Source organism: Mesoplodon bidens (assembly GCF_964165515.1).
Source record: "Mesoplodon bidens genome assembly, chromosome: 11".
Taxonomy (NCBI): Eukaryota; Metazoa; Chordata; class Mammalia; order Artiodactyla; family Ziphiidae; genus Mesoplodon; species Mesoplodon bidens.
This window is the reverse complement of record NC_138167.1, coordinates 83,193,942-83,219,997: the sequence shown is the minus strand read 5'-3', so window position 1 is coordinate 83,219,997 and position 26,056 is coordinate 83,193,942. Positions and strand designations below refer to the sequence as shown.

The window sequence follows — 26,056 nt, the reverse complement described above, 5'->3', positions numbered from 1 at the left end:
GGCATGTGGGATCCTCCCGGACCGGGGCACGAACCCGTGTCCCCTGCATCTGCAAGTGGACTCCCAACCACTGCGCCACCAGGAAGCCCCTCTATATAACTTTTAAAATTAAAAAATAATAATATGTAAAGGATTGAAAACCCCCATTCTCCCTTCTCCAAGCTTACTTATCTGAATTATTTCAAGCATTCCTCATAAACAGTATTTTTTTTTAATACTTAGGAAGGAAAGGTCAAAGGCAAGAGAAAGGATGGGCTGGAGACAGTCATCCTCATCTGGACCTCCACCAAAATGCAAAAAAGAAATCAGACCATGCTGACATGTGGATTGCGGCAATGATTTTTAGTGTGTTTCCTGCAGACAGCTTATAAATGAACACACTTCTAACCTTCTATAGTGTCTAGTGTTTTCCTATCAGGGAAAAAGATAAGTTCCCTGTAAGGCAAACCCAAGGAAGAAAGAATGTTTTTACCTTAGCATCAGGTAAGTATAGTGACATGGAGGCTTCTATAAACTCCAACACCTCTGTTCATACTCAGATTTTACTCATGGATCCACCCACAGAGCATTAGCGGAAAGGCCAGCAGAAATATTTACTGGGGCCAAAATTGCAGTGAGTAGGCAGAGAAGACATTAATTTGTTGAGTATAGAAGAGCCTACAAAAATACTTTGTTTCTTAACAGTGAAAGGACTCAATATGAATTAAAGTGGCTTAGAATTCCTACCATCGAGGGTCAATCTAATGAAGCCACATTCCAGAAAATGGCTAAGATCTCATTTTAGCCTACAGTATGAAAGCATCAACAGCTATTCAAGTAACTGGGTATAAAAACATATTTAAACTCATTTTACCATCAAAAAAACTCTTGAACCTATTAGAGCTGATGTATTTTCTTATTTTTATAGAATATAAGTTTTGTCCTACAAAAGGATTTCATGCATTTTTATTAAGATGAAAACCCATTTCTTTGATAGTCATAGAAAACTTTAACCCTCTAGATCTTTATTTTACATTCTTCACTAAAACCTTCATACCAGTTTTCATTTTAAGAGTTCTTTTTATACTCCCTCAAATATGGTTCCCAGCACACAGTCAACGTGCAGTAAGTACCTGTTAACTAGAAACAGTACGTAATACATTGAGGAAAGATGTAATCTATTAAATAGCTTTCACAGGTTATCTGTGCAAGTCCATAAGCATATTTTATCTAGCTTCTTAACAGCTAAGACATGGGATTTTACCTGTTACAGAGTGAGAATTCTAAAAGATAAAGGTAAGGAGTTTTCTTAAGTTAATACTTTTCTAAAAGATTTCATAACTTTCTTAGGTAAGCCTCTTACATCTTTCCCATCTGGATACCCAACTAGTCCATACTGGGATTCATAACACACGTTATTTGGAGACAATGGAGCAAAGAATCTGAAATAATATATTCCAGCAGACAGATGTTCAAATCCTGAGACAATTTTATGAATAATTCACCTTATAAGGGAAAACATGTTTTCTGTAGCTAAACCGTTTGAGCATTTCCCCATATATATCAATATAAAAACTGCACCAAAATATATACAAATCAATTTTCACTGCTAAGTAAAGGAGCTGTTTCAGTGGAGGATTACTGGACTGAATGTCAATATTATGACATAGTATGAGTGTGTTTCATGTTTGGTAATTGCAATCATTGTTGCTTTTGTTGTGGTCATCCATTTACAATCCTTGGTGTCAGTTTATTTATCTCGTAAAAATAAAATACAGCGTGTGTGTGAAAAAAAAATATTTTAAAAAACAAAGAAAACAACAGCAAAGATCAATAAAAATAAATAAATAAATAAAAATAAAAACCTTATTTTCTAGCAAATATGGATGCCTTTACATTCTGCCTCTGATTTTTTAGGCCAGAAAGACTATGGGTTTGTGTTTTTTTTAAGGATTTTATCCTTTACACAATACACTGACTTTAGCCAGCACTCAAGCTAAAGCTGAAAAATGTGTAACCACTTCAGACTTGACTTGCCTTCAGAATCTTGCTGCCTTTCGATAGTTTTTGTAAGTTTGTGTGTGCATTTTTCTTTAAATTATATTTGTTATCTGTGGCATAGCTGGGTCTGGGTCTGGTAGGAACTACTTAACCGGGTAATAAGCAAAAGTCTTTATCCTTTTACTTGTGACCTATCTGAGTTTTAAAATTTTATGTAAATTTTGTGTGGTCAGCTCTTATTAAAAAAAAAAAAAAAAAAAAAAAAAAAAAAAGGCTGCATCAGGCCCTTTACCAGGCTCTTGACTTTGGGATATCTTAGTACATTTTTGCTACCTCCAAAGGTACCTACAGACTGCCCAGATTTTTTTACTTTCAGTTTTACATGTAAGACACAGGGACAGTTCTTTCATCTAAGAAGAGTTTTATAAAACTTTGATTTTTTTAGTGATACAATTGTCTGTTTTCTGAATAGCATATGAACATCTTGAGATCTGTACTACTTAAGAAATTGTTAAAAACTGCTTTTGATTGACGTGGGAATTTAGACTCCATGGCTTCTTTCTGCAGGTTTGATAAAAGGACTAGTGGAATGAGAGTTGGAATGTTTCCTGTGTCACCAATCCATCACATGGAAGGGTGCTCACTACGTAATTAATAAAGACAGATGCGTGTGAGGCCTTTTAACTCCACTTGTCTTCTCCAAGGAAGCTTTGTTTTAGTGAACAGCAGTAATTCTCCAAATCAGTGTAATTGCTTTCCAAAATTAACAGGTGTTTCCTGTGCATTCTGGAAGCCTGGTTTACTCAAAATGCAGCTGGATTCTGACCTCACGCAAGTAAATGCATATATAACCTGACAACTATTTACTCAGATGTGACCACCTATGGTCACCTGGCTTGTGCCAGGAATGTGCTGGGGCCAAGGATACAAATGTGCTTATAATCTCTCACACTATTTATTCTTATATTTCATGTACCTCATGTTTCCTCTTTGGGAGGGAGCGGTAAGAGTAAGGTTAATAAAGCTCTGGTAGAAGGATAAGTTAGTGTTGTGCAATCATTGAACAAGGAAAGGTGTGCCTTGTACTGCTTAGTATACAGTCAATACAGTAAATGTTAGCTATTACTTTTTTTTTTTTTTTTTTTTTTTGTGGTACGCGGGCCTCTCACTGTTGTGGCCTCTCCCGTTGCGGAGCACAGGCTCCGGACGCGCAGGCCCAGCGGCCATGGCTCACGGGCCCAGCCGCTCCACGGCACGTGGGATCCTCCCGGACCGGGGCACGAACCCGTGTCCCCTGCATCGGCAGGCGGACTCCCAACCACTGCGCCACCAGGGAAGCCCAGCTATTACTTTTATAATGATATAAACAGGATATGCCAGGCAATATGCTATGGAAGGGAGTGGCAACACAAGTATCCACAAATTCACTTGCTCATTCAGCCCTTCAATAAACATTTACTATGTGCCTACTGTATGCCAAGCACTGTTCTAGGCACTGGGGATAAAGCAATGTAACAAAATTAAGTGCCTCTCATGTGGAGAAAAGGGAATCCTCCTACACTGTTGGTGGGAATGTAAATTGGTACAGCCACTATGGAGAATAGTATGGAGGTTCCTTAAAAAACTAAAAATAGAGTCACCATATGATGCAGAAATCCTACTCCTGGGGATATATCCAGAGAAAACCATAACTTGAAAAGATACATGCACCCCAATGTTCACAGCAGCACTATTTACAATAGCCAAGACATGAAAGCAAACTAAGTGCCCATCAATAGACGAGTGGATAAAGAAGATGTGGTGTGTGTATACATATATATATATATATATATATATACACACACACACATATATATATACACACACACACGCACACACAATGGAATATTACTCAGCCATAAAAAAGAATGAAATAATGCCACTTGCAGAAACACGGACGGACCTAGAGATTATCATACTAAGTGAAGTAAGTCAGACAAAGACAAATGTCATATGATATCACTTATATGTGGAATCTAAAAAAATATACAAATGAACTTATTTCCAAAACAGAAATAGATTCACAGACATAGAAAACAAACTTATGGTTACCACTGGGGAAATGGGACTGGGGGGTGGGGAGGGCTAAATTAGGAATTTGGGATTAACAGATACACACTACTATATACAAAAGAGATAAACAACAAGGATTTACTGTATAGCACAGGGCACTATATTCAACATCTTGTAATAACCTATAATGGAAAAGAATCTGAAAAAATATATATATTTAAATGAATCACTTTGCTGTATACCTGAAACTAATAAAACATTGGAAATCAACTATACTTCAATAAAAAAATTAAGCGCCTTCCATTCATGTAGGTCATGTTCTAGTAGGTGAGAGATGAGCAAATAAATAAATAGATATTACTGACAGGAATAGGAAGTACTGGAAAGAAAAATAGAACTGAGTAGGCAGATGTAGATAGGTGGAAGTAGAGGTATTTTGTTAGCTTTCCTACTTTGGAAGGGGAGACCTCCTTGAAAGGTAGCTTTTGAATAAGGTCTACAGGGTTGAGAGATAATCTGTCTGGGGGAAAGGGTATGTCAGGTAGTAGAACAAAACTATGAAAAGGAATAGGGTGTTTAGGAATGTTGGTCGGTCTTATATAAATGGGTAAGATCATGAGATTAGAAAGGCCAGACCACAAAAAGTCTTATATACTAAGCTAGGGAGTTTGAATTTTATCATCCAGGGCATAGGCCACCAAATGATGCTTAATTACAAAATAATTCTTTAAAACACAAAACCAGAATTCTCATTAGAACATGGGCAGAAGAAACAGATTTCACCTTAGAAGAAATACAAATAGCAAATATGCACATGAAAAGATATTTAACATCATTAGCCATTAAGGAAATGCAAATTGCACCATAATGGGATGTCACTACACACCTATCAGAATGGCTACAATAAAAAAGTGACAAACACCAAGTGCTGGTGAGGATACAGAGATACTGGATCACTCACACATTGCTGGTGGGAAAGTAAAACGACATAGCTACTCTGGAAAACAATTTGGCAGCTTCTTAAAAACTAAACATACAGTTACCATATAACCCACAATTGTACTTCTGGGCATTGATCCCAGAGAAATGAAAAGATATGTTCTCACAAAAACCTTTACATGAATGTCCATTATAGCTTTATTTGTAAGAAATGGCCCTTTAACTGGATGTCCTTTAACTGGAATATTACTCAACAATAGAAAGGAAAGCGCTATCGATGCAATGCAACACCATGGATGAATCTCCAAGGAATTATGCTAAATGAAAAAAGCCAATCCCAAAGGGTTACATACTGTATGATTCTATTATACATAACATTTTTGAAATGAGTATTGATTGCCAAGGATTGGGGAGTGAGGTAGGTGGGAGGTGGGTGTGGTTATAAAAGGGCAACAGGAAGGAGCTTAGTGGTGATGGGATTGTATGGTATCTTGACTGTGATTGTGTATACACAAACCTACACACCTGATAAAATTATATAGAACTAAATACATATACACACACTGAGTACAAGTAAAACTGAGCATATTTAAGTAAGGTCAGTGGATTGTATCTATGTTAAAATCCTGGTTGTGCTATTTTACTATAGTTGGGCAAAATGTTCCCAGTAAGGGAATCTTGCTAAAGTATAGCTAGTTTTTCTCTGTACCATTTCTTACAACTGTATGTGAATCTACAGTTATATCAATAACAATTTCAATTAAAAAACAGTAAACCAGATTGTAAATTCCTTGTGGATAGGAAATTAATCTCGTTAATTTCTCTGACTTCTAGTCTGATTCCACCTCACTCCTGCAAGTTCCAAATGCTGAGACCAGCCTGAGAGAAGGGAATGAATGATAAGAGGTAACAGTAACTATTTGGTTTCTGGTTTATCCAAAGGAAAATTAAGATTATCAATTTCTATAGAAGTAAAAACCTGTATTTTACTAAAAGTCTCCATAAAAATTCTATAAAATGAAATGTAAAAACCTAATTCTCTCTAAAGTCACTGATTAGCCACTTGGGAATAAAATCACTTGAAAATATCCCTCTAGCAGTTAAAATGTCACTATGTCTACATGAGAAGCAGATGCCTTTGAAAGCAGCTGTCATTAGGTAGGAGTCTCTGGGCATCGGAGTCATGGAAAAGTGGCAGATTGAGGCCATGGGATTTCAGCTGGCTCCTAGAACAAAAGCCTTCAAAGCAGTACCACTCCACCGTCCCTTCTCCATCTTCTGTTTTAGCATAAAACATGGGGAAGAGGAGAGGCGGCAAACACGTGATGTAGAGCAGTGAAGCATCTATGTATCTACGTTTGTAGACTAAAAACTTGATTTACATGCCTTTGACAATGAAACATCCTGATGATGAAGCCAATTGTGTAGCTATTTCTGGGTAGATTTTTAATTGGGATTAAATTGAGAGAAAAAAAGTTAAAATTCATTAAACATTAGAATTATAGGATATTGAACATGAAACACAGTTTGAGTACTTTCACACACACGTATCTACCTTTAACAGCCAAGTAGAGGTTTTACCAGGCTTGCTTCAGAGAAGTCTGTTATAAAATAAGCACTGTAATTATTTTATGCCAATACAGTATTAAAATCTCCAGCAGGATGTGCACAGAAGGAATTTAAATGTTTTCTATAATATGATTTATAGCATTATTTGCTTACAATGAAGACTAGCCAGGTTTAGTGGAGCCTAGACAGGATGAACATAGATGCTGAATTAAAAAGTCACAAAGAGGCATCTCAATCAGTTTCCCCTTGGAGGTATTCTGCCAGCCCGCAGGTGGAGAGGGTCAGTGATTGTGACCTGTGTCAGCGGTCCCAGCAATGATGTTACAAATGCTTTATCTAAGAATTTCTTTCAACCTACAACCCAACTGAATGTGCTCTCTTGCCCAGTTTCCAGGTCTTATACTTTCATAACTCAGAAGGCTCCAGAAATCCTACCTCCTCTAATCTTCAACTAGGGAGAGTGTATCACCTGCCTCTTTGGGGAAAAAACCCTACCATTCACTTAAATCTAATTTTTCATTATGATAATAGGGATATTATGTTATCATAAGAGGTGTTTCAGCCTTACAAAATTATTTACTTTGGGGAATCCATAAATAGTAATTAATATTAAACTACAGTGCTTTAGAGCTCAGAAAGTACTTGACAGAAAATGAAATGAGGAACTGGGATAACAGATAAAAAAGCAAGTGTCATGTAAATCAGTGGGGAAATATGAGACATGCATAATTCTTTTCTGTGTCATTGATGTCCACATGCAACTGATAAATGACAGAAACCATTTTAACTTTTGAATACTAACCACTACTAACTTGACCAAATGCAAACATGGCATGATTACTTCCATCTTCAACGACTGAAGTATCTATTTCCTAATGATAAAACCTTTCCAGTTCACGAGCTCTTTTTGCATGAAAAGAGCCTCTGAAACTGCTCATTAAATTCTATACATATCACTGCAGGTGTCCCTGTGTCTTCCCTCTAGACAGTGAACAAATAGGGGACAGTAATATTTTTTCAATCATGGTCCCCTGGGTAGACAACTCTGTAATATGAACTGTAATATGAGTTCTGATTTAAAATCATTATGTCTCAGGATCAGAAAACTTGGTTCCATACTGAGTTTATCTAAATATCAGCTGTGTGCCCCTGGGCAAGTTACTAAACCTCATTAAAGTCTTAGTTTCCTCACCTGTAATAGAAGATAATCTCTATCTTATAGGATAATAGGGACTAAATAGTTCTTGTGAGAGCTCCTAGCATGTCAGAAATACGGAGTAAATAGTAGCTGTTACTATTAAACATGGAATCTATGCTATCTGATGTTAACAGCATTTCTTATCCTTGATATTGTCTGATAAAGTTTCGGTGAAGTGGGGAAAAAACTGGATTGATGGTGAGAATCAGAGAGTTGAAGGGAAGAAATACTAATATACTAACATATATTAGCAGCAACATATATTTGTTGGCTGAAAGTTTCCGCTTAGTTTGAACACTCAACCTCCCTGAAATCACCATTTAAAAAATAGGAGTCATATAATCCTGTGCTCATATGCAGCTGTGCAGCAGCTCTCCTTCCTGATAGGGGGAACAATATCTGTCATAGCAGGAGAAAAAAAGGCAATGGTACAAGCAATCCTGAAACTTTTTGCAACTAAGATCACTTGAGTTTTCTAAATCTTGTGGTCTCTGTAATGCTACCACAGCGGCATCAGAAGTGGCAACGTGGTATTTTGAAGCACCAGGTTGGAACCATGGTTTTGCAATTTCCCATCTCTGTGGTGTGGGGAAAGTCAACAAGTCTTGCTGTGCTTGGTCTTATCAGTGAATGAGGAGGCTGGGTTGAATGATTTGTAATGACTCCTTTCGTTTTAAACTTTAATGATTCTGTGACTACATTTGACCTAAAGTCACTAAAAGACATACTTTCCAAATTCTTCAAACTATCCCAAAGGCCCTCATTTAAATGTCTTCACTCCAACTTTTGCTAATAAATGATACCTGGCCTAGTGAACGATCTCATTATTTACCCCTCCCTCCCCTCTCCGGAGTCCTTCCCGCAACCTAACAGAGCGTTAGAGAGGAACTGTGCTTTATTCTCCTGTTTCTAATAGTGGAGCTATTGAAAGAAAAATTAAGTAGTGAAAAAACTACTCATTTAAATTGAAATCTCTGTTTACTTATGACTGTAGATACATCTAAAGACCAACAGAAAGAGGGGAAAATACAGTTACCAGTTACTCCTTATTTATTCATTATATCTTCTTTCCTGGATTTGAAATTACAGTTGCCATGCAATTCAAATCAGAACTGCCTATCAGATTAAGGGGGAAAAAAACAAAAAAACCCACAAAACAAAAACCAAGCTATTCTCAGTTTATTAAAAACCAAGTCTATACTTTAATTCCTAATGTTTCAAGTGATAATAACATATGCCACAGTATATCAACTGTTATATGTTACCAAGAAACTGACTTTAAAAAAATACATGATCTAAGTAAAACAAAGTTTTCAACAGAATCCACAGGAGCTAAAAGAACAAGCAGTTTTATTATTTCAAACAGAAAAAGGCTAAATGTGTTTGTTTTCCTTTTATTTTTTATCCAAACATTCAGGGGAAACTGACTTGCTTTGTTCAGTGTTTATTATTTTACCTTTCCTGAAGCAGAAACCAAAACACTTTGATAAATGGGATAGTCTGGTAAACAGACCCTTGAACGTTAGGGCTCAGAACCACTAATCCAGTTGCATTTCCATCTTTGCCCCTTTTTCCTGAAGTCACCACCACAATGCTTCAGTTTCTTTATATATAAAAGGGTAATAACACCTAATACAGCCTTACTCCAATTCACACTTACATGGAACCAGAATGGATCTATAATACATGCAAATAAGAAGGGATGAGAAAACTGAATGAAAACTGCAGACGCGGCTGCCCTTTCTGGAAATACTATCACAGTACTTTACTCCACGGATAGTCTATTTTACAGACCCAATTTTTATAGCCCCGGTGATAGGCTGTCTTTGTCTGATGTCAAAACTACTTGCAAATACTCTTTTCCCTCCACAGATCCACAATTACCAGACCCAGACCAAACCACCAAAGTAGTTTTTCCATACCACCCAGAAGAAATTCGGCAGTTCCATTCTTGAACTTAACTTTTAAACTCAGTCTTTAATAAAAAGGTCAGCACTGCTTTGTAGCTTCCCACACCCAAAAGTACCATGACTCGACCTTCTCTTTGTACCTAATATAGTTTCGATAAAGTATTAAAATAAACAGGCTCATATAAACATGTCTATTTTTTTAAATAAAGGGCTTTCCCTAAATACCAAATTAATCTATGCAACTCCATGAAAAGATGATGCATTTAAAAGAAATGTCTGGGAGAACACAGAAAGCTTACCAAAGTATCACACAAGCACAGGCATTACTTATGAATACCTGAAATATGAATATACTCATCCCCTTATGTCTGAACAGGAGCCTGCACCTGGAATTCCCCTGAACCACCTGGAGGACTGGTGAGCCAAAGGTCATCTTCTCCACCTCTTCATCCTGTTCCCTCCTCCCTTAATATTTTCCTCATCAACACATTAACCTTTTCCTCTTTGGATACACCAGCATTTAAGAGTCATAAAAACGATTTATTTAACTTTATTGTTCTGTTGTAATGCTGTTGTCCCAGTCTCACTTCCTGTTACTTTCCATTGCATTTTTCATATACTAACGATGCTCTTGTGGGCTGGCTGGGAACCCAACTCCTACTCTGGTTATTTCTACTGCAAAAATTCATTAGGTTTCAAACATCTGACTTATATGATTAATCCATTCACAGACTGATGGATTGTCTGATTATCTTTATCTATCAGGTCCTTACAGGAATTAAAAATGCTCAGGAAAAGAATGAAGGCCCTCTTTGTCATCCTTCCCACATCTGCCCTTTCCCAAAAAGTTCATGTTGGGAACGTTTCTCCAGAAAACAGGTCAGAATCTCATTCTGCAAAGCAATTTCTATCTCACTGATATAATTTTTTTTCAAGATTAAATCAAAGCCTTTATTAAACATACCTCCTTCAAACCACCTGCATTTAAACCTATACCCCTCTCCCAACTTGCGAACTGTTAGGGCTATGTGTGTGTCATTGTCACCTGGAGGGTCAGATCCAGCTGGACCGCGCAATGCTGAAAAGCCACGCCAAGATACACCACGCTGGGCAGACCTCTATGGTCCTGTGCCCCAGCTCCACCTCCTTGTTCAGTGTTTTCATTTTTGAAAATCACTGATATAATTTTTAATTGCAATTTTATGAAAACAAAATGAGAACCTTGGCTAAATTTTTAAAATACATATTTGATTTTTACTATTCAAAATTTAATAAAAACCTAGCAATGGATAACCAATCAATTATCTCAAAAAATAATGCCACCTTTTTTCCCCCAAATGTGCAAACATAAGCTATCTCAAAACAATGTATTTTTACCAAGGAAGACAGGATGCGTGTGTGTGTGTGTGTGTGTGTACACACAATCACAATGTAGGATGTTTGTTTTTCCATCTCTGGCTAAAAATATGCACTCTAAAAGTATAAAGTGATGCTCTATCACTTAAAAACATATATATTTGATAAAATATCACTTAATCTGTTTTGGCAAGAATGAGACCAAAGTAATATAGTTGGACAAAATACTGCACTTTAACTAATTCCTAATACATATTTAAAAGGAAAAAAGAAAAGCCTTACTGCCAAGAAATAAAATCCGCAGTTTCAAATGTAGGGTAAGTATGTAAACAAATAGATTTGCCAAACCTGTGTGGCTATGGTTCCAACACAAGAAACACAGAGTTAAAGAGCCATACAAATGTTTGATATTTCCTGAGCTGATGCTGAAAATAACTTACAGGAAAGGGCTGCTGTTGAGACACATGAGTCCCAACCCTCACCTTCTAACCGAGCTTAATCTCACTGGTGCTATGACAACCATGGAAATGCTCGTTAGGGTTATTAATTTATAATTTCATCATTATATTAAAATCCAACAATACTACTAGATGGTAAATGCAACCCAAGAGAGATAGCTTCTAGACTGGGTCTGAAGATTTATGACACAAATGCCATAATGGGTTTTGAGACTTGAAATACCATTCTCGGCAGCTCTTTAAGTCCAGTTTTGTGTTTAAAATAGGGAGAAAACAAACAATGAACCTGCTCTTATCCAGGTTAGAAAATGACCTCCTAAATGCCAAATCCAATCATGTCCATTTTATAAGCCTTAGGTCAAGTGTCACCATCTCTGTGAAGTCACGCACCCTGCGTGGGATATAACTCAGACAAAGCTTAGATTACCAAAACCGTGTGTCCTATAACTGAGCCACCTCACTAGGCAGAAACTCCTAGGGAGTAGCACCCCCTTCCACCTTTGAATGCACAGTGCTTGACACATGGTCAGCCTTGTGCAGTAAATAAACTGAGGACTTGCTACGTTACCCAGGAAAACTCAATTACCACACATTTTCTTTGAAGTGCTTGTAATAAGAACAAACTAAAACAACAGAGGAAAAACCTGGAATGTTTCCAGGGAAAATTTTTCTTGGTTATAGAATCAAGAAATCGACTACACTTTTAAGAGGAAAATTCCAATGTTTGGACACAAATAGTTTGCGATTTGTCCCTAACTCTTTAATATCAGAGGCCCAAACTTGAGGAACTTCCTTATGGAAATCACACTTCTTAAATAATAGTAGTAAATGAGCACTCATCACCTGCATGCCAATGAGAGAAAAAGGCCCACGGTCTGATAGTTGTTTTAGATTTATTATGTCTGAAACATATCAAGGAAGAGGCTAAGTATACCCCAAACGCACTGGAATACTCCAAAGTGGCTCACAATCTTACTTCAGACAAAATTGTTTCTGAGAACCCAGAGCGATGGCCCGATGATGACTTAACGCTGGGAAGACCTAAAGCTATGTTTCTTTGGCTTCACCCTCCTTCCGCTTGAGATTTGGCTGTTCAGCCTTCCTAGTGCCACTCCTTACCATCCAGGCCCCCCTCCCCCAGTTTCTTCCACTCAGGACAAAGGAGACTGGGGAGGGTGAAAGGGGAGGGATAGGAATAATAAAGAAGAAAAGAGGGAAAGCAAATCCACTGCATCCTAATTCCCAACCACCCAGCCCTTCCCTTCTCCTTATCACTCGCAGTGGCTTCAGTGCCTTACAGTCTTTCTCACCGCAAGCCCAGCCCCCAATTTCCTCATTTTTCCTTAGTCACCTCACCCTTTCCACAAACCCTGTAGCCTCAGAAGCAGCAGATTTGCTCCACTGACATCCCGGTGGCTCAACTCCACCCTGGCCAACTCTCCTGCATCAGCACAAAGCACAGAGAGGAAGAATTTTCCTGGGAAGAGGGAAGGCGAAGCCAGTACAGTAATGGTTAATATAACTGGGGGACTAAACTGGGATCTTTACCACCATTTCCACAACTGTTTCTTTGGAAAACACATTCTGAGTTCCAAATTATCATGAACTTTTAGAACACAATCCTCTTTGGAATTGGGGGCTGCCTGCAATTCTTTGCTGATAAGTTATAAACACGTTGTTATAAATTGGTAAATGTTAAGTAGTTGGATTCATGAAACATCTATACTCTAAAGAAGGTGACCACATGGGCTACCCCAAGCTTGGCAAATGTCTGTTTACTAATCCAGAATCTTCTTGGTTATATATGTAGACTCGGTAAAACTAGTGAGTCTCTGTGAATCAGTCCCCTCTGTAAGATCCAAAACCTCTTCCCCGAGGCCTAAGAAACTGTTAAAGACACTCTCTTGATTTACTTCAGCAGAAGAATCTTAAACAAGGTTCATCTGTGTTTTTTCTTATCATTTTAGAAAACTAGGGTGTTGGATTTTGAGTTAATTACTCTAAAACACAGGTCTATATTTTCAACAGCCATATTCCCAAACAGGATTCCACGTAGATCCACTCAGCTCACCTGAAACGGATGCCCCACTTCTCATTTACCTTATTCTGGGGTGGCCAGGTGTCCTCCTCATGAAGGCTTGAATTTTGCTTTCTCTTTCTACGTGATGTTGTTTACAAAAGGTACAACCTCCCAGGCAAAACTGTTAGTATGGCCCTATGACTGAAGGCTTTTGATTCAGCTGGCACATTTTAGGAATCTCAAGCCAGTTTAGGCCTCCCTGCTCCAGGCCTAAACAAAAATCTCCGTGGAAAGCAAAATTCAAAAGCAGAGCTCACCCACTCCTCACCAGGCTGCCCTACTTGACAGCTTCAACCTGTCCAAAGCCGCCCTCGGTTTCCTGTGGCCTTGAGAAAGAACCCTCCTTATGAATGCCATCCAGCTGCACTGGCTGGCTGTGAACATTAACCCCTTCCATGCTGGTTCCCCCCACCCAAGCAGCAGTGCCCTAAAGGCATAAGAACAATTTCTAGAAGTTTACAGCTTGTGTTAGAGATAATGACAAATCCTTCAGATTAAGCCTGAGGGCCAACAGGAAACTTACACTAAGGGCCAAACCTCCAATTTCAAGGAAAAACTCAGTCTTAGCTAAGGATAGTAGTATGTCACAAAGAAGCCAAATTCATTCCTTACATACACACACACAAAATAATACACAAAAACTTGTTAAAAGGAGAGCAGTACCAACAAAATTGTTCCATGGTGAGAAGAGCAGGCATGAAAATAGACTTTTTTTTTTAAGTTGGATACTTAACTCCACTCTCCATTGAAATGTTTATGCCAAGGGAGAGGCTTTTGCCTAGGTACTAACATTCAGAGAGTAGACAGTTGTAAACAGAATGGAGTCAGATATGAGAAAAGGAAGTCAGACAAGGAAGGTAAGTCTTTTATGGGCTGAAGGAGGAAGGGCAGAGAGGACTGAGTAAAGAAAAGCGCTAGGAGACCATCTGAAAGTTAAAACAACAATTTACTGTACTTGATGCGATTTTTGCTTAATAATTTGATTTATTCAATTCACCCAATAATCCTTTTTTTTTGAGCCCCTACTATGTGCCACATGTATTACTATTTCTACAGAAGTCCTATTTTAAGATCTAAGCACTCAAAGGCTTGAAGTTAGTAACCTAAGAATATGAAGACTTCAAAAAGGGTCTGTGGGGCTTCCCTGGTGACGCAGTGGTTGGGAGTCCGCCTGCCAATGCAGGGGACTCGGGTTCGTGCCCCGGTCCGGGAAGATCCCACATGCCGCGGAGCGGCTGGGCCCGTGAGCCATGGCCGCTGAGCCTGCGCGTCCGGAGCCTGTGCTCCGCAATGGGAGAGGCCACAGCAGTGAGAGGCCCGCGTACCGCAAAAAAAAAAAAAAAACAGTCTGTGTACTGTGTACTTCGTGTTAAACACAAAACACTTTAAGTACAATGCCAAGGCTCCCTTTGTGACTAGGGAGAGAGAAGGAAGCTGCTCCCAGTTACCTCCTTTCCCTCTCTTTCACTCATTCTCTCATATACTCAACCAACCTCTACTGATTCCTACTAAGACCCTTGCTTGGCCTTATGCAGGACAAAAAGATATGACCAGAACTCTTGGAGCTTAAAACCGAATACCAATCAGACAATTCTACCATAAATCAGACTGAGATAAAGGATACCACAGCATAACTGGGAAGTCAGAATAGGAAATATACACTTGCCACTAAGTAAGTGTAGAAGCTTCATGATGCAAAGGGTTGCTGAGCAGGACCATCAAGAATGTGCAAGGTTTCAGTTAAGACAGATGAAGTAGGTACACCAGAGGTAGGAAGCACACATACAAAAGTGAGAAAGGACAGTAATTACGTTTTTCCCGCATTTTTCCTATGTCCATTCTGAAGTTGTTAATTAGCCTTCAACAAGTAAAATAACTAATCCTCGAAGAGTAGTGAATTTTGCAAATTTAGAAGTTTTACCTGACAAGGGCAACACAGGTAAACACAGATTTCAAAAACTTCACAGATTTCTTACACCTAGCAAATAAACCTCATTGAATTGGCCAATTTCCTCCTGTAGGTTCTTGCTATGACTTCCAAGTTGGTGCTTTAGAGGAACTGGGATGTCTCTGTTCTAGGTGTTCCTTGTAGTACCTATACTACTACTACTACTACTGGTTCAAATTCTTTGAATCAGCTACTAAAATAAGTCAACTACTTAAAGGCTGCATTGCAAACACCCATCCCGACTATATGATAAAAAGAGACTGCACTTTGGAAACAATTTAATATACGCTTAACTAAACCACTCCCTCAGGAAGTGTTTTTTTTCCCACGTATGAGATCATAACCTACCTCACAGGGCTGCTGAAGGTTAATTTCAGTGATGCAAGCAAAAGGGTAGTGTCTGTCTGACACCCAAGTGTTACCTGGAATGCTGATGTCTGGGTTCAAGTTGCAGCTGGCCATCTGGAGCTTCGTATGGCTCTTCTACCTCATACACATTTGCATCGGTGTCCTCCACGCTGCTGGAATTCTGCCATCCCAGCTCTGGAGTTTTCCCCACAGTCATAATAAATGGCAAGTTCTCATACTCTGGTATTTCCTCATAATGGCGTATATTTTCATACTCCGGCGCACAGCCGCTTATAATAGATTTGCAAGGTGCCTGAGAGGATGACTCCCTGGAGAGCATTTGGTCATCCAAAGACTCAGCTCTTGGTCCACTAGCTGCACTGGTCTGGCCCCGCGACTTCTTCCTCTTCTTTTGGGATTCCAGGCTATAGTTATCTGCCGAATATGCCTTAATGGGTTTATTTCTCTTTTCTTCTACCAACAAGCCATGCCAATCACTTTCACTCCCTTTTCTCTCCCCACCAGCAAGGCTGCCTGAGGTTGTGTCTCCAAGTTGGCTACTCTTGGACCAAAATTTCTGGAAGTCACTCTTCATGAAACAGATGGACAGCTTCATGTTGAGCAACTTCTTTAAAGAGTTCTTCTTTTGAGAGTCTTTGCAAGGCTTAGTGCACCTTTCTACATCCACAGCAGATAATGATTTTGCTCTAGGCTTGGTCAGGGCAGTGGGAGGTTCACTGTTTGAGGATATAGTAACAGACTTTAAGGATTCTGGGTTCCCTGAAAAGGGTATAATAGGATGAGGTAATTTCCACACTGGCTTCTCTGAAGCCCGTTTAGGCATATCAAAGGAGGACGACACACCACGGTTTGGGGCACATAAATGCTGAAGGTGATTTCTTTCTAGACCCTTCTCTGAATTTTTTTCTTCGTTTGAGGGGTAAGAACTTTTCTCCACAAGCTCCTCTGAGGCAGCCTTTTTAAGCACTCCTGCAGCAGGCAAGCTGTGTCTTTGAGGTTTTTTGGGGACAATTCTTGAGGAACTTTCATCTTTTATCATAGATTCCTTTTGCAGTTGAGGGGCAGACACTCCCGGGTTACAGGCAGTAGGCAAATGTTCGGTGCAGGTTAATTTGAGTTGCTTGGGCAGGCTCATAGAGAGAGTACTACATCTTATAAAACTGGTCCTTTTGTCCACAGCAGGTGACATACTAGAACCATCTCCTGTCTTGTCAGAACTCAAATTAGAGTCTGTCTCTAAAGGAGATGCCATATTTTCAAAGGAAGATGTTTCAAGACACAAAGCTTTTTGTGAATTGATTAAGTTTTGTCTGTCACCGTTGAAGTCCACATTCAATTCACTTTTATTTCCTGACTTCACTTTGTCCACCTGTTCCTGGTTACACAAAACATTCCGATGAAAAACACTGATTTTATTGTTTTTCAAACTATCTTCAAAAAGACAAGGAGAGCTACTGTCTGCGTTCTTTGGTTCTTCATTACTTTCACTAGGAGTATCTATATGTTTCTGGCGTAACAGGCGTGCAGCACGTGTCTTTCTGGGCTTGGGAGTTGGAAATTTGGGGGTGTATGGCACTAAGTGAATTTCCAAGGGACCAAGGTCTTTGACTTCTGATTTCTTAATATCTCCTTCTGAAGATAAAAAAGTACTCTTTTTATCATTTTCTAGAGTTTCTTGTTCAGATGGATGAAAGTAAGTGTTGCTTTTTTCACTGTCACCCTGACTAGTTTCAAAATTTTGAAATTCATCACTAGGAAGTTGTAGGTGGCAATGGTGATGATCAGAAAGTTTTTCAAAGCTGGACAGGGACGGTGACAAATCTGCAAATTCAATTCTGAATTGTCTGTTGGAATTACAGCCATCACTCATTTCTGGACTGTCTGTGAATCTGTGCTTCTGTGGAAAAATAAAAGGTGATGTTCGTTGTGTTAAAACGTCTTTGAGCTTCTCTTCCAGGATGCTTGCCTTTAAAACTACTTCACTCTGGCTCTTGACCTTTTCATCATTAGAATCACATTTACGCTGAGTTTTTATAGCTGAAGAGGACTCACCAATTTTATTATTTTCTAAATTTTCATGCATTTCCAGGGGCCCTAAGACAAGCTGCTTGACACACAAATTCTCTCTATTTCCAAGCTTATGGTTACACTCAGAACGGCAGGAACACATTGGTAAAATATAATCACTGCTCTGATGCCCTCTGTTTTTGCAGCTAGAGTTGTCAATGCTTTCAGGGGATTCCTGTTTATGCTCTTCCAGGTTCACGATGATTTTCCTTGATGGTGACCGCCTGATGTCTTGAACGGATGAGGCCTTCAGCACTTTTGGTTTCGGAGCTATTGCTGGTTTGGTTTTCTTTGTTGACTGTGGAACACTAGAAACCACGATCTCAGGTTTAGGTGCAACAGGCGGTGGAGCTGGCTTATTATTTGCCACCACAAACTTTGGCTTGGGGGCCACTGGTGGCTTCTTAATCTCTAGAAAGGAAAAAAAATCTGATAACCAAAAAACCAAAGCACAAGACAAATGATTAAATTTGATAACATTTTTACTTTTGACAATATGCTGAACTTGCATTTTACTAGGTAGTTTATATTATATTATACAGAGTCTATTATTACTCTTGAAAATTCCTTAAATTGCCCTTCAGTTCCAGTACACATAGCTTTGGATATATTGTACATTGCTTAATAAGTCCAATACAGTTTTTCTTCTAACTCTGGAATGGATTACCATATCTTCAGGCAACACTAAATGAAATACAGTAACTGGCTTCTGCTTGAGATCCATATGCAGGAGAAGGCACTTCAGTTCATTTGCTGAGTGCTAAGAGTTGAATCTGCCTAAGGTTTATGTAGGATGCAACTCTTTAAGCTTCTCATGTGAATAAGCAGTACATATTCTTCTATGTCAATGACATACAGTAAAATTGTGTGAATGTCCTTTATCAATGACCTATCTCACTAGAACCACAAAATAACCTAAAAAGGAATACAGAAATCAGAAAATTTCCAAACTGAAAAGTAATGATACTGTAATATTTGAGGTTCTTGATAAGGTTGGTATTTTTTCTGTGCAGGGGTTGTCAAATGGGAATTTTCACTATAATCCTTCACTGAGCTTTATTTTTAAAAAGTCACATGCCTACGCTCTACCCCAGGTGATTATGCTGTGTACCCTTCATTTATAACCACTATTCTAGTGCATTTAAAAGATGACCATAATTCCTATTGTAGCAATTCTTTCTTGGCATTATGTAAAAAGGACTCAATGAGCACCTATTACACTGTGCTAGATTTGCAAAGATTTGCTACTAACCTACAGGAACCTAAATAAAAGCTTCACACAGGGCTTCCCTGGTGGCGCAGTGGTTGAGAGTCCGCCTGCCGATGCAGGGGACACGGGTTCGTGCCCCGGTCTGGGAAGATCCCACATGCCGTGGAGCTGCTGGGCCCGTGAGCCATGGCCGCTGAGCCTGCACGTCCGGAGCCTGTGCTCCGCAACGGGAGAGACCACAACAGTGAGAGGCCCGTGTACCTCAAGAAAAAAAAAAAAAGCTTCACACAAAAGACCTGTAAAATGAAGTTACACAGATTCTGAACATCCTCATTTTTTAACGTTCTTTTATGTTTTTCTACCTATACTATCACTTATCACCCCGTCCTATTTCCCAAGACAAGGTAAAACGTATTTTATCTTATACTTCTTATACTTATGTTTGTTCCTCCAACAGGATCTAACGCTTAATGAAAACTTAGTTAGTGAAAAACATAAACATAAACCTTTCAAAATATCATCTGCTGGACATTGTTTAAGTACTTGAATACACAGAGGTTTCGATTCTTCACTTGGTGAGGAGTTTCTTTTCAACAAAGGAAATTAGTCACAACACTCCAACCCGGGACGATATGACAGGGACATGAGTAGGAGGAAAAAAAAAAAAGTAGGGTGCTCCACTTCCTTTTACCCACCAAGGAAGAATTTCTCAAACCCCTAATTACTCTGTTCAACCAAGATCACCTGACGACAGATGCCTTCTCATTCAATTCCTCAGGATAATGTTATAATAAAAAAGATATGAAGTATTTCCAAAATGACACTACAAATTCCCAACACCATGCAATTTCAGTTGTGTTCAATAAGCATGTCATTATTGTTTTCTTAGGTAGAAAAAAATTTTAAACCATTCAAAGCCTAATGATAAAGCTTGGTGTAATGGTCTATTAAACTCCTGACATATAAAGCCAAGTCTTGGGACTTCCCTGGTGGCGCAGTGGTTGGGAGTCCGCCTGCCGATGCAGGGGACACAGGTTCGTGCCCTGGTCTGGGAAGATCCCACGTGCCGCGGAGTGGCTGGGCCCGTGAGCCATGGCCGCTGAGCCTGCGCATCCGGAGCCTGTGCTCCGCAACGGAAGAGGCCACAGCAGTGAGAGGCCCGCATACAGCAAAAAAAACAGACGAACAAACAAACAAAAAAAACCCTAAAGTCAAGTCTTAAGAGAAAGTATGAATGCCCTAGGCCTCTTACCTCCCATCTTACTCAAGATAAGGAAAACAGACAGACCATCACATTGATTTCATTTCTGTAAGCATTCTGAAAACATCCTACCTCTGGGCATTTTGAAGGAATTAAAAAAAAAAAAGAAATCAGTTCTGTAACATGGAAAGAGTTCTGGAGATTGGCTGCACAGCAGTATGAACGTACTTAACACTACTGAACTGTACACTTAAAAACAGTACAGACAGGGGCTTCCCTGGTGGCGCAGTGGTTGGGAGTCTGCCTGCCAATGCAGGGGACGCGGGTTCAAGCCCTGGTCTGGGAAGATTTCACAAGCCGCGGAGCAACTGGGCCTGTGAGCCACAACTACTGAGCCTGTGCGTCTGGAGCCTGTGCTCCGCAACGAGAGGCTGCGACACTGAGAGGCCCGCGCACCGCGATGAAAAGTGGCCCCCGCTCGCCGCAACTAGTGAAAGCCCTCGCACAGAAACGAAGACCCAACACAGCCAAAACAAATTAAAAAAAAAAAAAAAAAAAAGTATAGATGGTAAATTTATGTTAGGTGTATTTTACCACAACTAAAAAAAAACAAACAAAAACCCCCCCTGTCTCATTAATCTTTTACTTTCTGAATCTTAGAGCCTTTTCAGAAGCTTCAGGGTCATTTACCCAACCAATTTTTGCTATTTTAGTTCAATCATTTTTCATAAATCTCTGTTCTTAGTGTCCTAGAAATTCAATTAACTATATGAATTATGGTCGATTACCAACAGATATAGCACAGCATTATGTACCTAACTGCCTCAACACATACTCACTGAATTAAATAAAGAACTGCGAGCTTTGGCTTAGCTAACCGTGTATTGGAGGAGGCTAATAACATAACTGGGTGTGCCTCTGTGGAGAACTGGTTGCCTCAGTTTCCTTACTTGCAAATGAGGGAGCTGAACAGATCTCTAAAGCCTAAATGATTCTGAGATGATAACTTCAGGAGATATCTGCTTCAGGAGAACCCTTAGATTCTCTAGCCACTTTGCCCTGTGTGATTTTTCTTCGGTGTACCTCCCTCTGTCTTCACCACTAGAAGGCAAGCTCCAGGAGGGCAGGTACTTTGTCTCTTTGCTGTATCCCCAGTGCTAAACACAGGGCCTGGGAACAGTCAGAGCTGCCACATACGCATAGTCTTTACTATGTCTCAATAACAAGATATTTCTTTAAAAAGAAATCAATATCCACTTAAATGTAGAATATTTTGAAAAGGTAGCAGGAATCAACTTCAATAGGATTACTGAATAAGTTCTTCTTTTTTTAAATTTATTTTATTTATTTATGGCTGTGTTGGGTCTTCGTTGCTGCGCACAGGTTTTCTCTAGTTGCAGCGAGTGGGGGTTACTCTTCTTAGTGGTGCACGGGCTTCTCATTGCAGTGACTTCTCTTGTTGTGGAGCACGGGCTCTAGGTGCGCGGGCTTCAGTAGCTGTGGCACGAGGGCTCAGTAGTTGTGGCTTGTGGGCTCTAGAGTGCAGGCTCAGTAGTTGTGGTGCACGGGCTTAGTTGCTCCACAGCATGTGGGATCTTCCCAGACCAGGGCTTGAACCAGTGTCCCCTGCATTGGCAGGTGGATGGATTCTTAACCACTGTGCCACCAGGGAAGTCCCTAAGTTCTTAATTATTAGTAGGAACAAGTATTCAACTAAGTCATAGAATAGCAATATTTGAAGTCCTTCATTATTATTATTTTTTTATTTTTTATTATTTATTTATTTTTTAGTGGCTCTATTTTGAAAGAAACACAGCTCAAAAAATAACAAGCCTTTATATTACGGTCTGCTCTAATGTCAAACTCTTGAAATAAGTGCACAATGTTTGGAAATGGATCCAGCACCTTTGGATCTTAATACTGTATCAACAGTCAGACCCAAAGCTTTTTAGAGCATAGCAGCAAATCTTTTATTTACACAGCTGTTTGGCTCCCGGGAAAAATAAGGTAAGAAAGTAAAGCACTAGTACCATTTTACTAACAATTACAAACACACTCATCATCTGTTACACACAGATGGCGGCAGTCCACGTGCAACACTTTCTTAGCTATTGGACCAGCCAAAAAGCAAAGCACAGCACATATACACCGAGACCTGTACATGTTCAAAAATATATGAAATATATTTCTATAATTATCTCTCCTTTTTTCATATACTGATTAGAATAATTCTAAAATCTCTGTTGTGGGCCTACTCTTTCATAGACACAGAAAAACAAAGCAAGCTCTTCTTCAGGATACATATAACTTAGATGTTCTACATTTTTCTTATTGCCTTAAATTAAGCCAACCATCCCAAATACCACAGATTAGAGTCAGTGTAAACAAACATCCCCTCCCCCAACTTCAAATAACATTCCTAAAGTTTTAATGAATTCTGAATACTGTTCCAAAAAGCATCATAAACAGCTTGTAAGAATGATGAACACATAATTTTATAAGAATAGGATGCAAATAAAACCCCAGTTCTTTTCCATATTCTCCATTTAGACATGAGAAGAAATAATAAATCTTAACAGATGGGCGAATAAAAAAGTAGTTAATGCTTCTCAGCAAGCCGTGCTAAAAACCAACTAACTCAGCTAAACACAGGAAGTGTCCCTCTTTTAAACACCACAAAAATGTCTGTGGACTTCTTTAATTATAAAGTTGATAAAATATAAAAATAGTTTGCATTATTCGAGGGTCATTCAAATGAAAGAATAATAAAATTCCAGACTGAGACCTAGATCCGGTTTACATATTTAAATGTAGAATTAAATGCTTCTGTATGGGTTCATTATAAACTGTTAGGACTGGAACTGAAAACTGATACATATAAGGTATGAATTTTAAATGTGTTTGACACTGGAGGGGAGAGTTAAAGTTGGCTGGAAGGATTTTAAAATCTCCAACCACTTTAAATTGAAATTAAATTAGACTTGTTCCTTAGTAAAACTTAAAGTGAGGCACAGAAATTTAGGATGAAAATAATTCACCTCAAGTAACTAGAAAGCCTCCTTTTGGTAAGGAAAAGACAGTTTATAAATAACATAATTCTCAGTACACGATGACATATCTCCTGTACACACATAGAGCATCAAAAAGGAAAGATCCACAACATCTTCTTCAGGAATACTATTATGGGAACACTTCATCCCTTGCTTTCTTATTCCTATTGGCTAAACTTCTTGCCTCGTTAGTTGTAATCTGATTACACCTAGCAGTACAACCTCCAATATATCTAGGCTTTAGAAAGAATACAAACCAGAATATTTAGAGTGCTGTTTGACAGTTACAAGATGCAGGAATTTAAAATAAATGCCAAGAAAAGCTAAGAAAATTTAATCTGATACTTACATGCTGGCTCTAGAAGTAACTGTGGTGAAGCTTTACACTATTTTACTATAAAACGTCTAATGAAAGTTTATTTATTACAACGTGGTCAAAAATGTTCCTTAATACTGAATACATTATTAAGTTCTGGCTTTAAAATTAACCTATGTTCTTATCAGTGAATTTAACACCACTTTAGTAATTATTTTGGAAAATAGGAACTGTTCCTTCGGAATGTTTAGAAATACAACGTCCAGAATTCTTCAAAGTCTACACAAAGGTAATACAACAGGCTTTGCCATTTGGATAAAGGGAAACGGCGACAGGAGGCAGACAAAAAATAAGGCTTTGTCTACACTAACCAGGTAGAAATAGGGGGAAAAATCCATAAGAAATTGGATGAAGATGAACCAAAACCTTGGCATCGGCAATTCAACTCCTGCTCCTCAGGTAACCTGGGGAAAACCAGCAAAACAGGAGTAAAAATGTCTAAACCTCTTTACTTAATAAGGGTCAGGGTTTCCAGTCGACATTAGGGGTTAAAGCCACTCAGCCTAGTCGCCGAGTTCAACACTCCGGGAACACTGCCCTTTCCTAGAATAACTGATTTCTTAACATGGGAATCTAAACTATTTTCATACGCAAAGGCAAAGTCGCTCAAATTTTAGGAGAGAAAAGTAAACGCCCTCTTTACATTTCCCGTTTCACCTGGCGCTAAGAGCCCCCAACACGGTCTTCTTTTAAAAGGAGGTCCCAAGAGACACACTATTTCCAAAGAGCCCCTCTTGGCACGAAGGGACGAAAAAATCCGGCAGCAAACACCGTCTCCTCCGCACAGTCGTGAGGAAAGGTAGAGGGAATATCGCTAACCCATCCCGGAGGACAAAGTTGCTCCGAGCCCAAGACCTGCAGCGCTCGCTACAAACTTTCCAGCGGCAGCGCGAGCGCCGTCACTTACCGGCTGCAGAAGTCATGATTCCCCCGTGTAGCTCGCTTCCCCGCTCGCCCCCCTCAATCCCCGCTCCCCTTACAGTCCATTGTTTCAACAGTTTGGGCAGAGAAGAAAAGCCCCGGCAGAGCCCACATTCCGTCCCGCGGCCCCGAGGCGCAACCCCAGCGCCGCACAAAGGACGCGGCCGGCTCCGGGGACCCGGCGGCGCTCCCGGGCGCGAGCCACTAGTGACGGGCGGGCGGGCACGAGCGCCGCCCAGCCGAGCTCCCGGCAGACGGCCACGCGCGCACACGAGCAGTGCTCACTGCGGCTTCGCCGGCGCGCGCCCTTCTCCAGCTCCAAAAAAAAATCAGAGCTCCAGGCGCCCCCTGCTAGTCGCGGCCGTAAAAAGCGGACAAAAGCCCCAGCCTCCTCCAATCAGGGAGCCCGAGTTTCAGCCCGTTCCCGCCCCTCCCGCCCACACGTTCAAGCTCAGCGCCAATGAGCGGGCCTGAAAAGGGGGCGTGAGCTGTGAGGCATGCTGGGAATTGTAGTTTTCTGGACTCACGGGACCTGCAGAAGCAGACGCCTGGGCGCATGCAGCCGGTTCTCCCGCCTTCATTTCCCATCGTGCTGAGGCGGGTGGCATGGCGGAGAAGGATGACACCGGATTTTGACGAAGAGGTGGTTTTTGAGGTAAGGGGAAAATGGCGGTGCGTGTGAATTGCCTTTGTTTGAGAAGGACGAGGGAGAAGGCGAGGAGGCCGGGCGAGAGGCCGATCCCGGGGCGAGGAGTCGGGTGTCGCTCCTGCCGGCCTCGGTCACCGAATCTCGGCAATTTCCGGGCCTAATGTTGGACGCAGCCTGACAGGTGTAGCCTGAGGCTCTCTCGCCGCGCCTGGCCTCTGCCTCGGGCCCTCCCAGAATTCCCAGCCAGGCCGGTGGACTAGAGCCCTGCTTGTTCCTACTCACCCGTACGATTTAGCTTCCCCCTTTTTCGTCCTCGATTTGTTCGGGTCAGTATCCAGAAATGCCCCAGGTCACAGTTCGCGGTCGAGGCGTGGCCCTCGGAATGGAGGCAGCAGGTGCTAGTTTTTGGTTTTGTTTTTGTTTTCTTATACCGTGGTTTAAGATCTGTATGTGGGACCTACTGTGGGTGATTTGGGCCGGGGCATCTCAGCGTCTAATTCTTTTGTCCTTTGCTGTTGCGCTAGGTGTAGCTAGTTCTTCTGATTCGAGGCTCGGGTGTTAGTGCTTTTGTGTGGGACTATTTTAAGACGTTCTCTGCCATCTTGAATGAAAACAAAAACAAACAAAAAAAACAGTCTAGTGTTTTTGTTGCCATTTGTCTATCAGACACAGGTGAAAAGTCACACCCTTGTATAAGGCATGTATGTATACTTTACTAAAATC

General features: G+C 40.2%; 2 protein-coding genes across 7 annotated transcripts in view; one reads left to right on the top strand and one right to left on the bottom strand.

Moving 5' to 3' along the window:
- FGD6 (FYVE, RhoGEF and PH domain containing 6) overlaps positions 1–24,696 on the bottom strand; it is a 111,479-nt gene extending 86,783 nt beyond the window's left edge. For all 3 annotated transcript variants that reach the window (XM_081248711.1, XM_081248713.1, XM_081248712.1), the window contains exons 1-2: positions 24,671–24,696; positions 15,913–18,337 (exon numbers count right to left, since the gene is read on the bottom strand). In XM_081248711.1, the coding sequence (XP_081104837.1) occupies positions 15,913–18,337; positions 24,671–24,686 (2,441 nt within the window). In that variant the 5' untranslated portion in view covers positions 24,687–24,696. The remainder of the gene's footprint in view (positions 1–15,912; positions 18,338–24,670) is intronic.
- A 521-nt stretch (positions 24,697–25,217) lies between these two features.
- VEZT (vezatin, adherens junctions transmembrane protein) overlaps positions 25,218–26,056 on the top strand; it is a 76,190-nt gene continuing 75,351 nt past the window's right edge. For all 4 annotated transcript variants that reach the window (XM_081248707.1, XM_081248706.1, XM_081248710.1 and 1 more), the window contains exon 1: positions 25,218–25,339. In XM_081248707.1, coding sequence (XP_081104833.1) covers positions 25,241–25,339 — 99 coding nt within the window. In that variant the 5' untranslated portion in view covers positions 25,218–25,240. The remainder of the gene's footprint in view (positions 25,340–26,056) is intronic.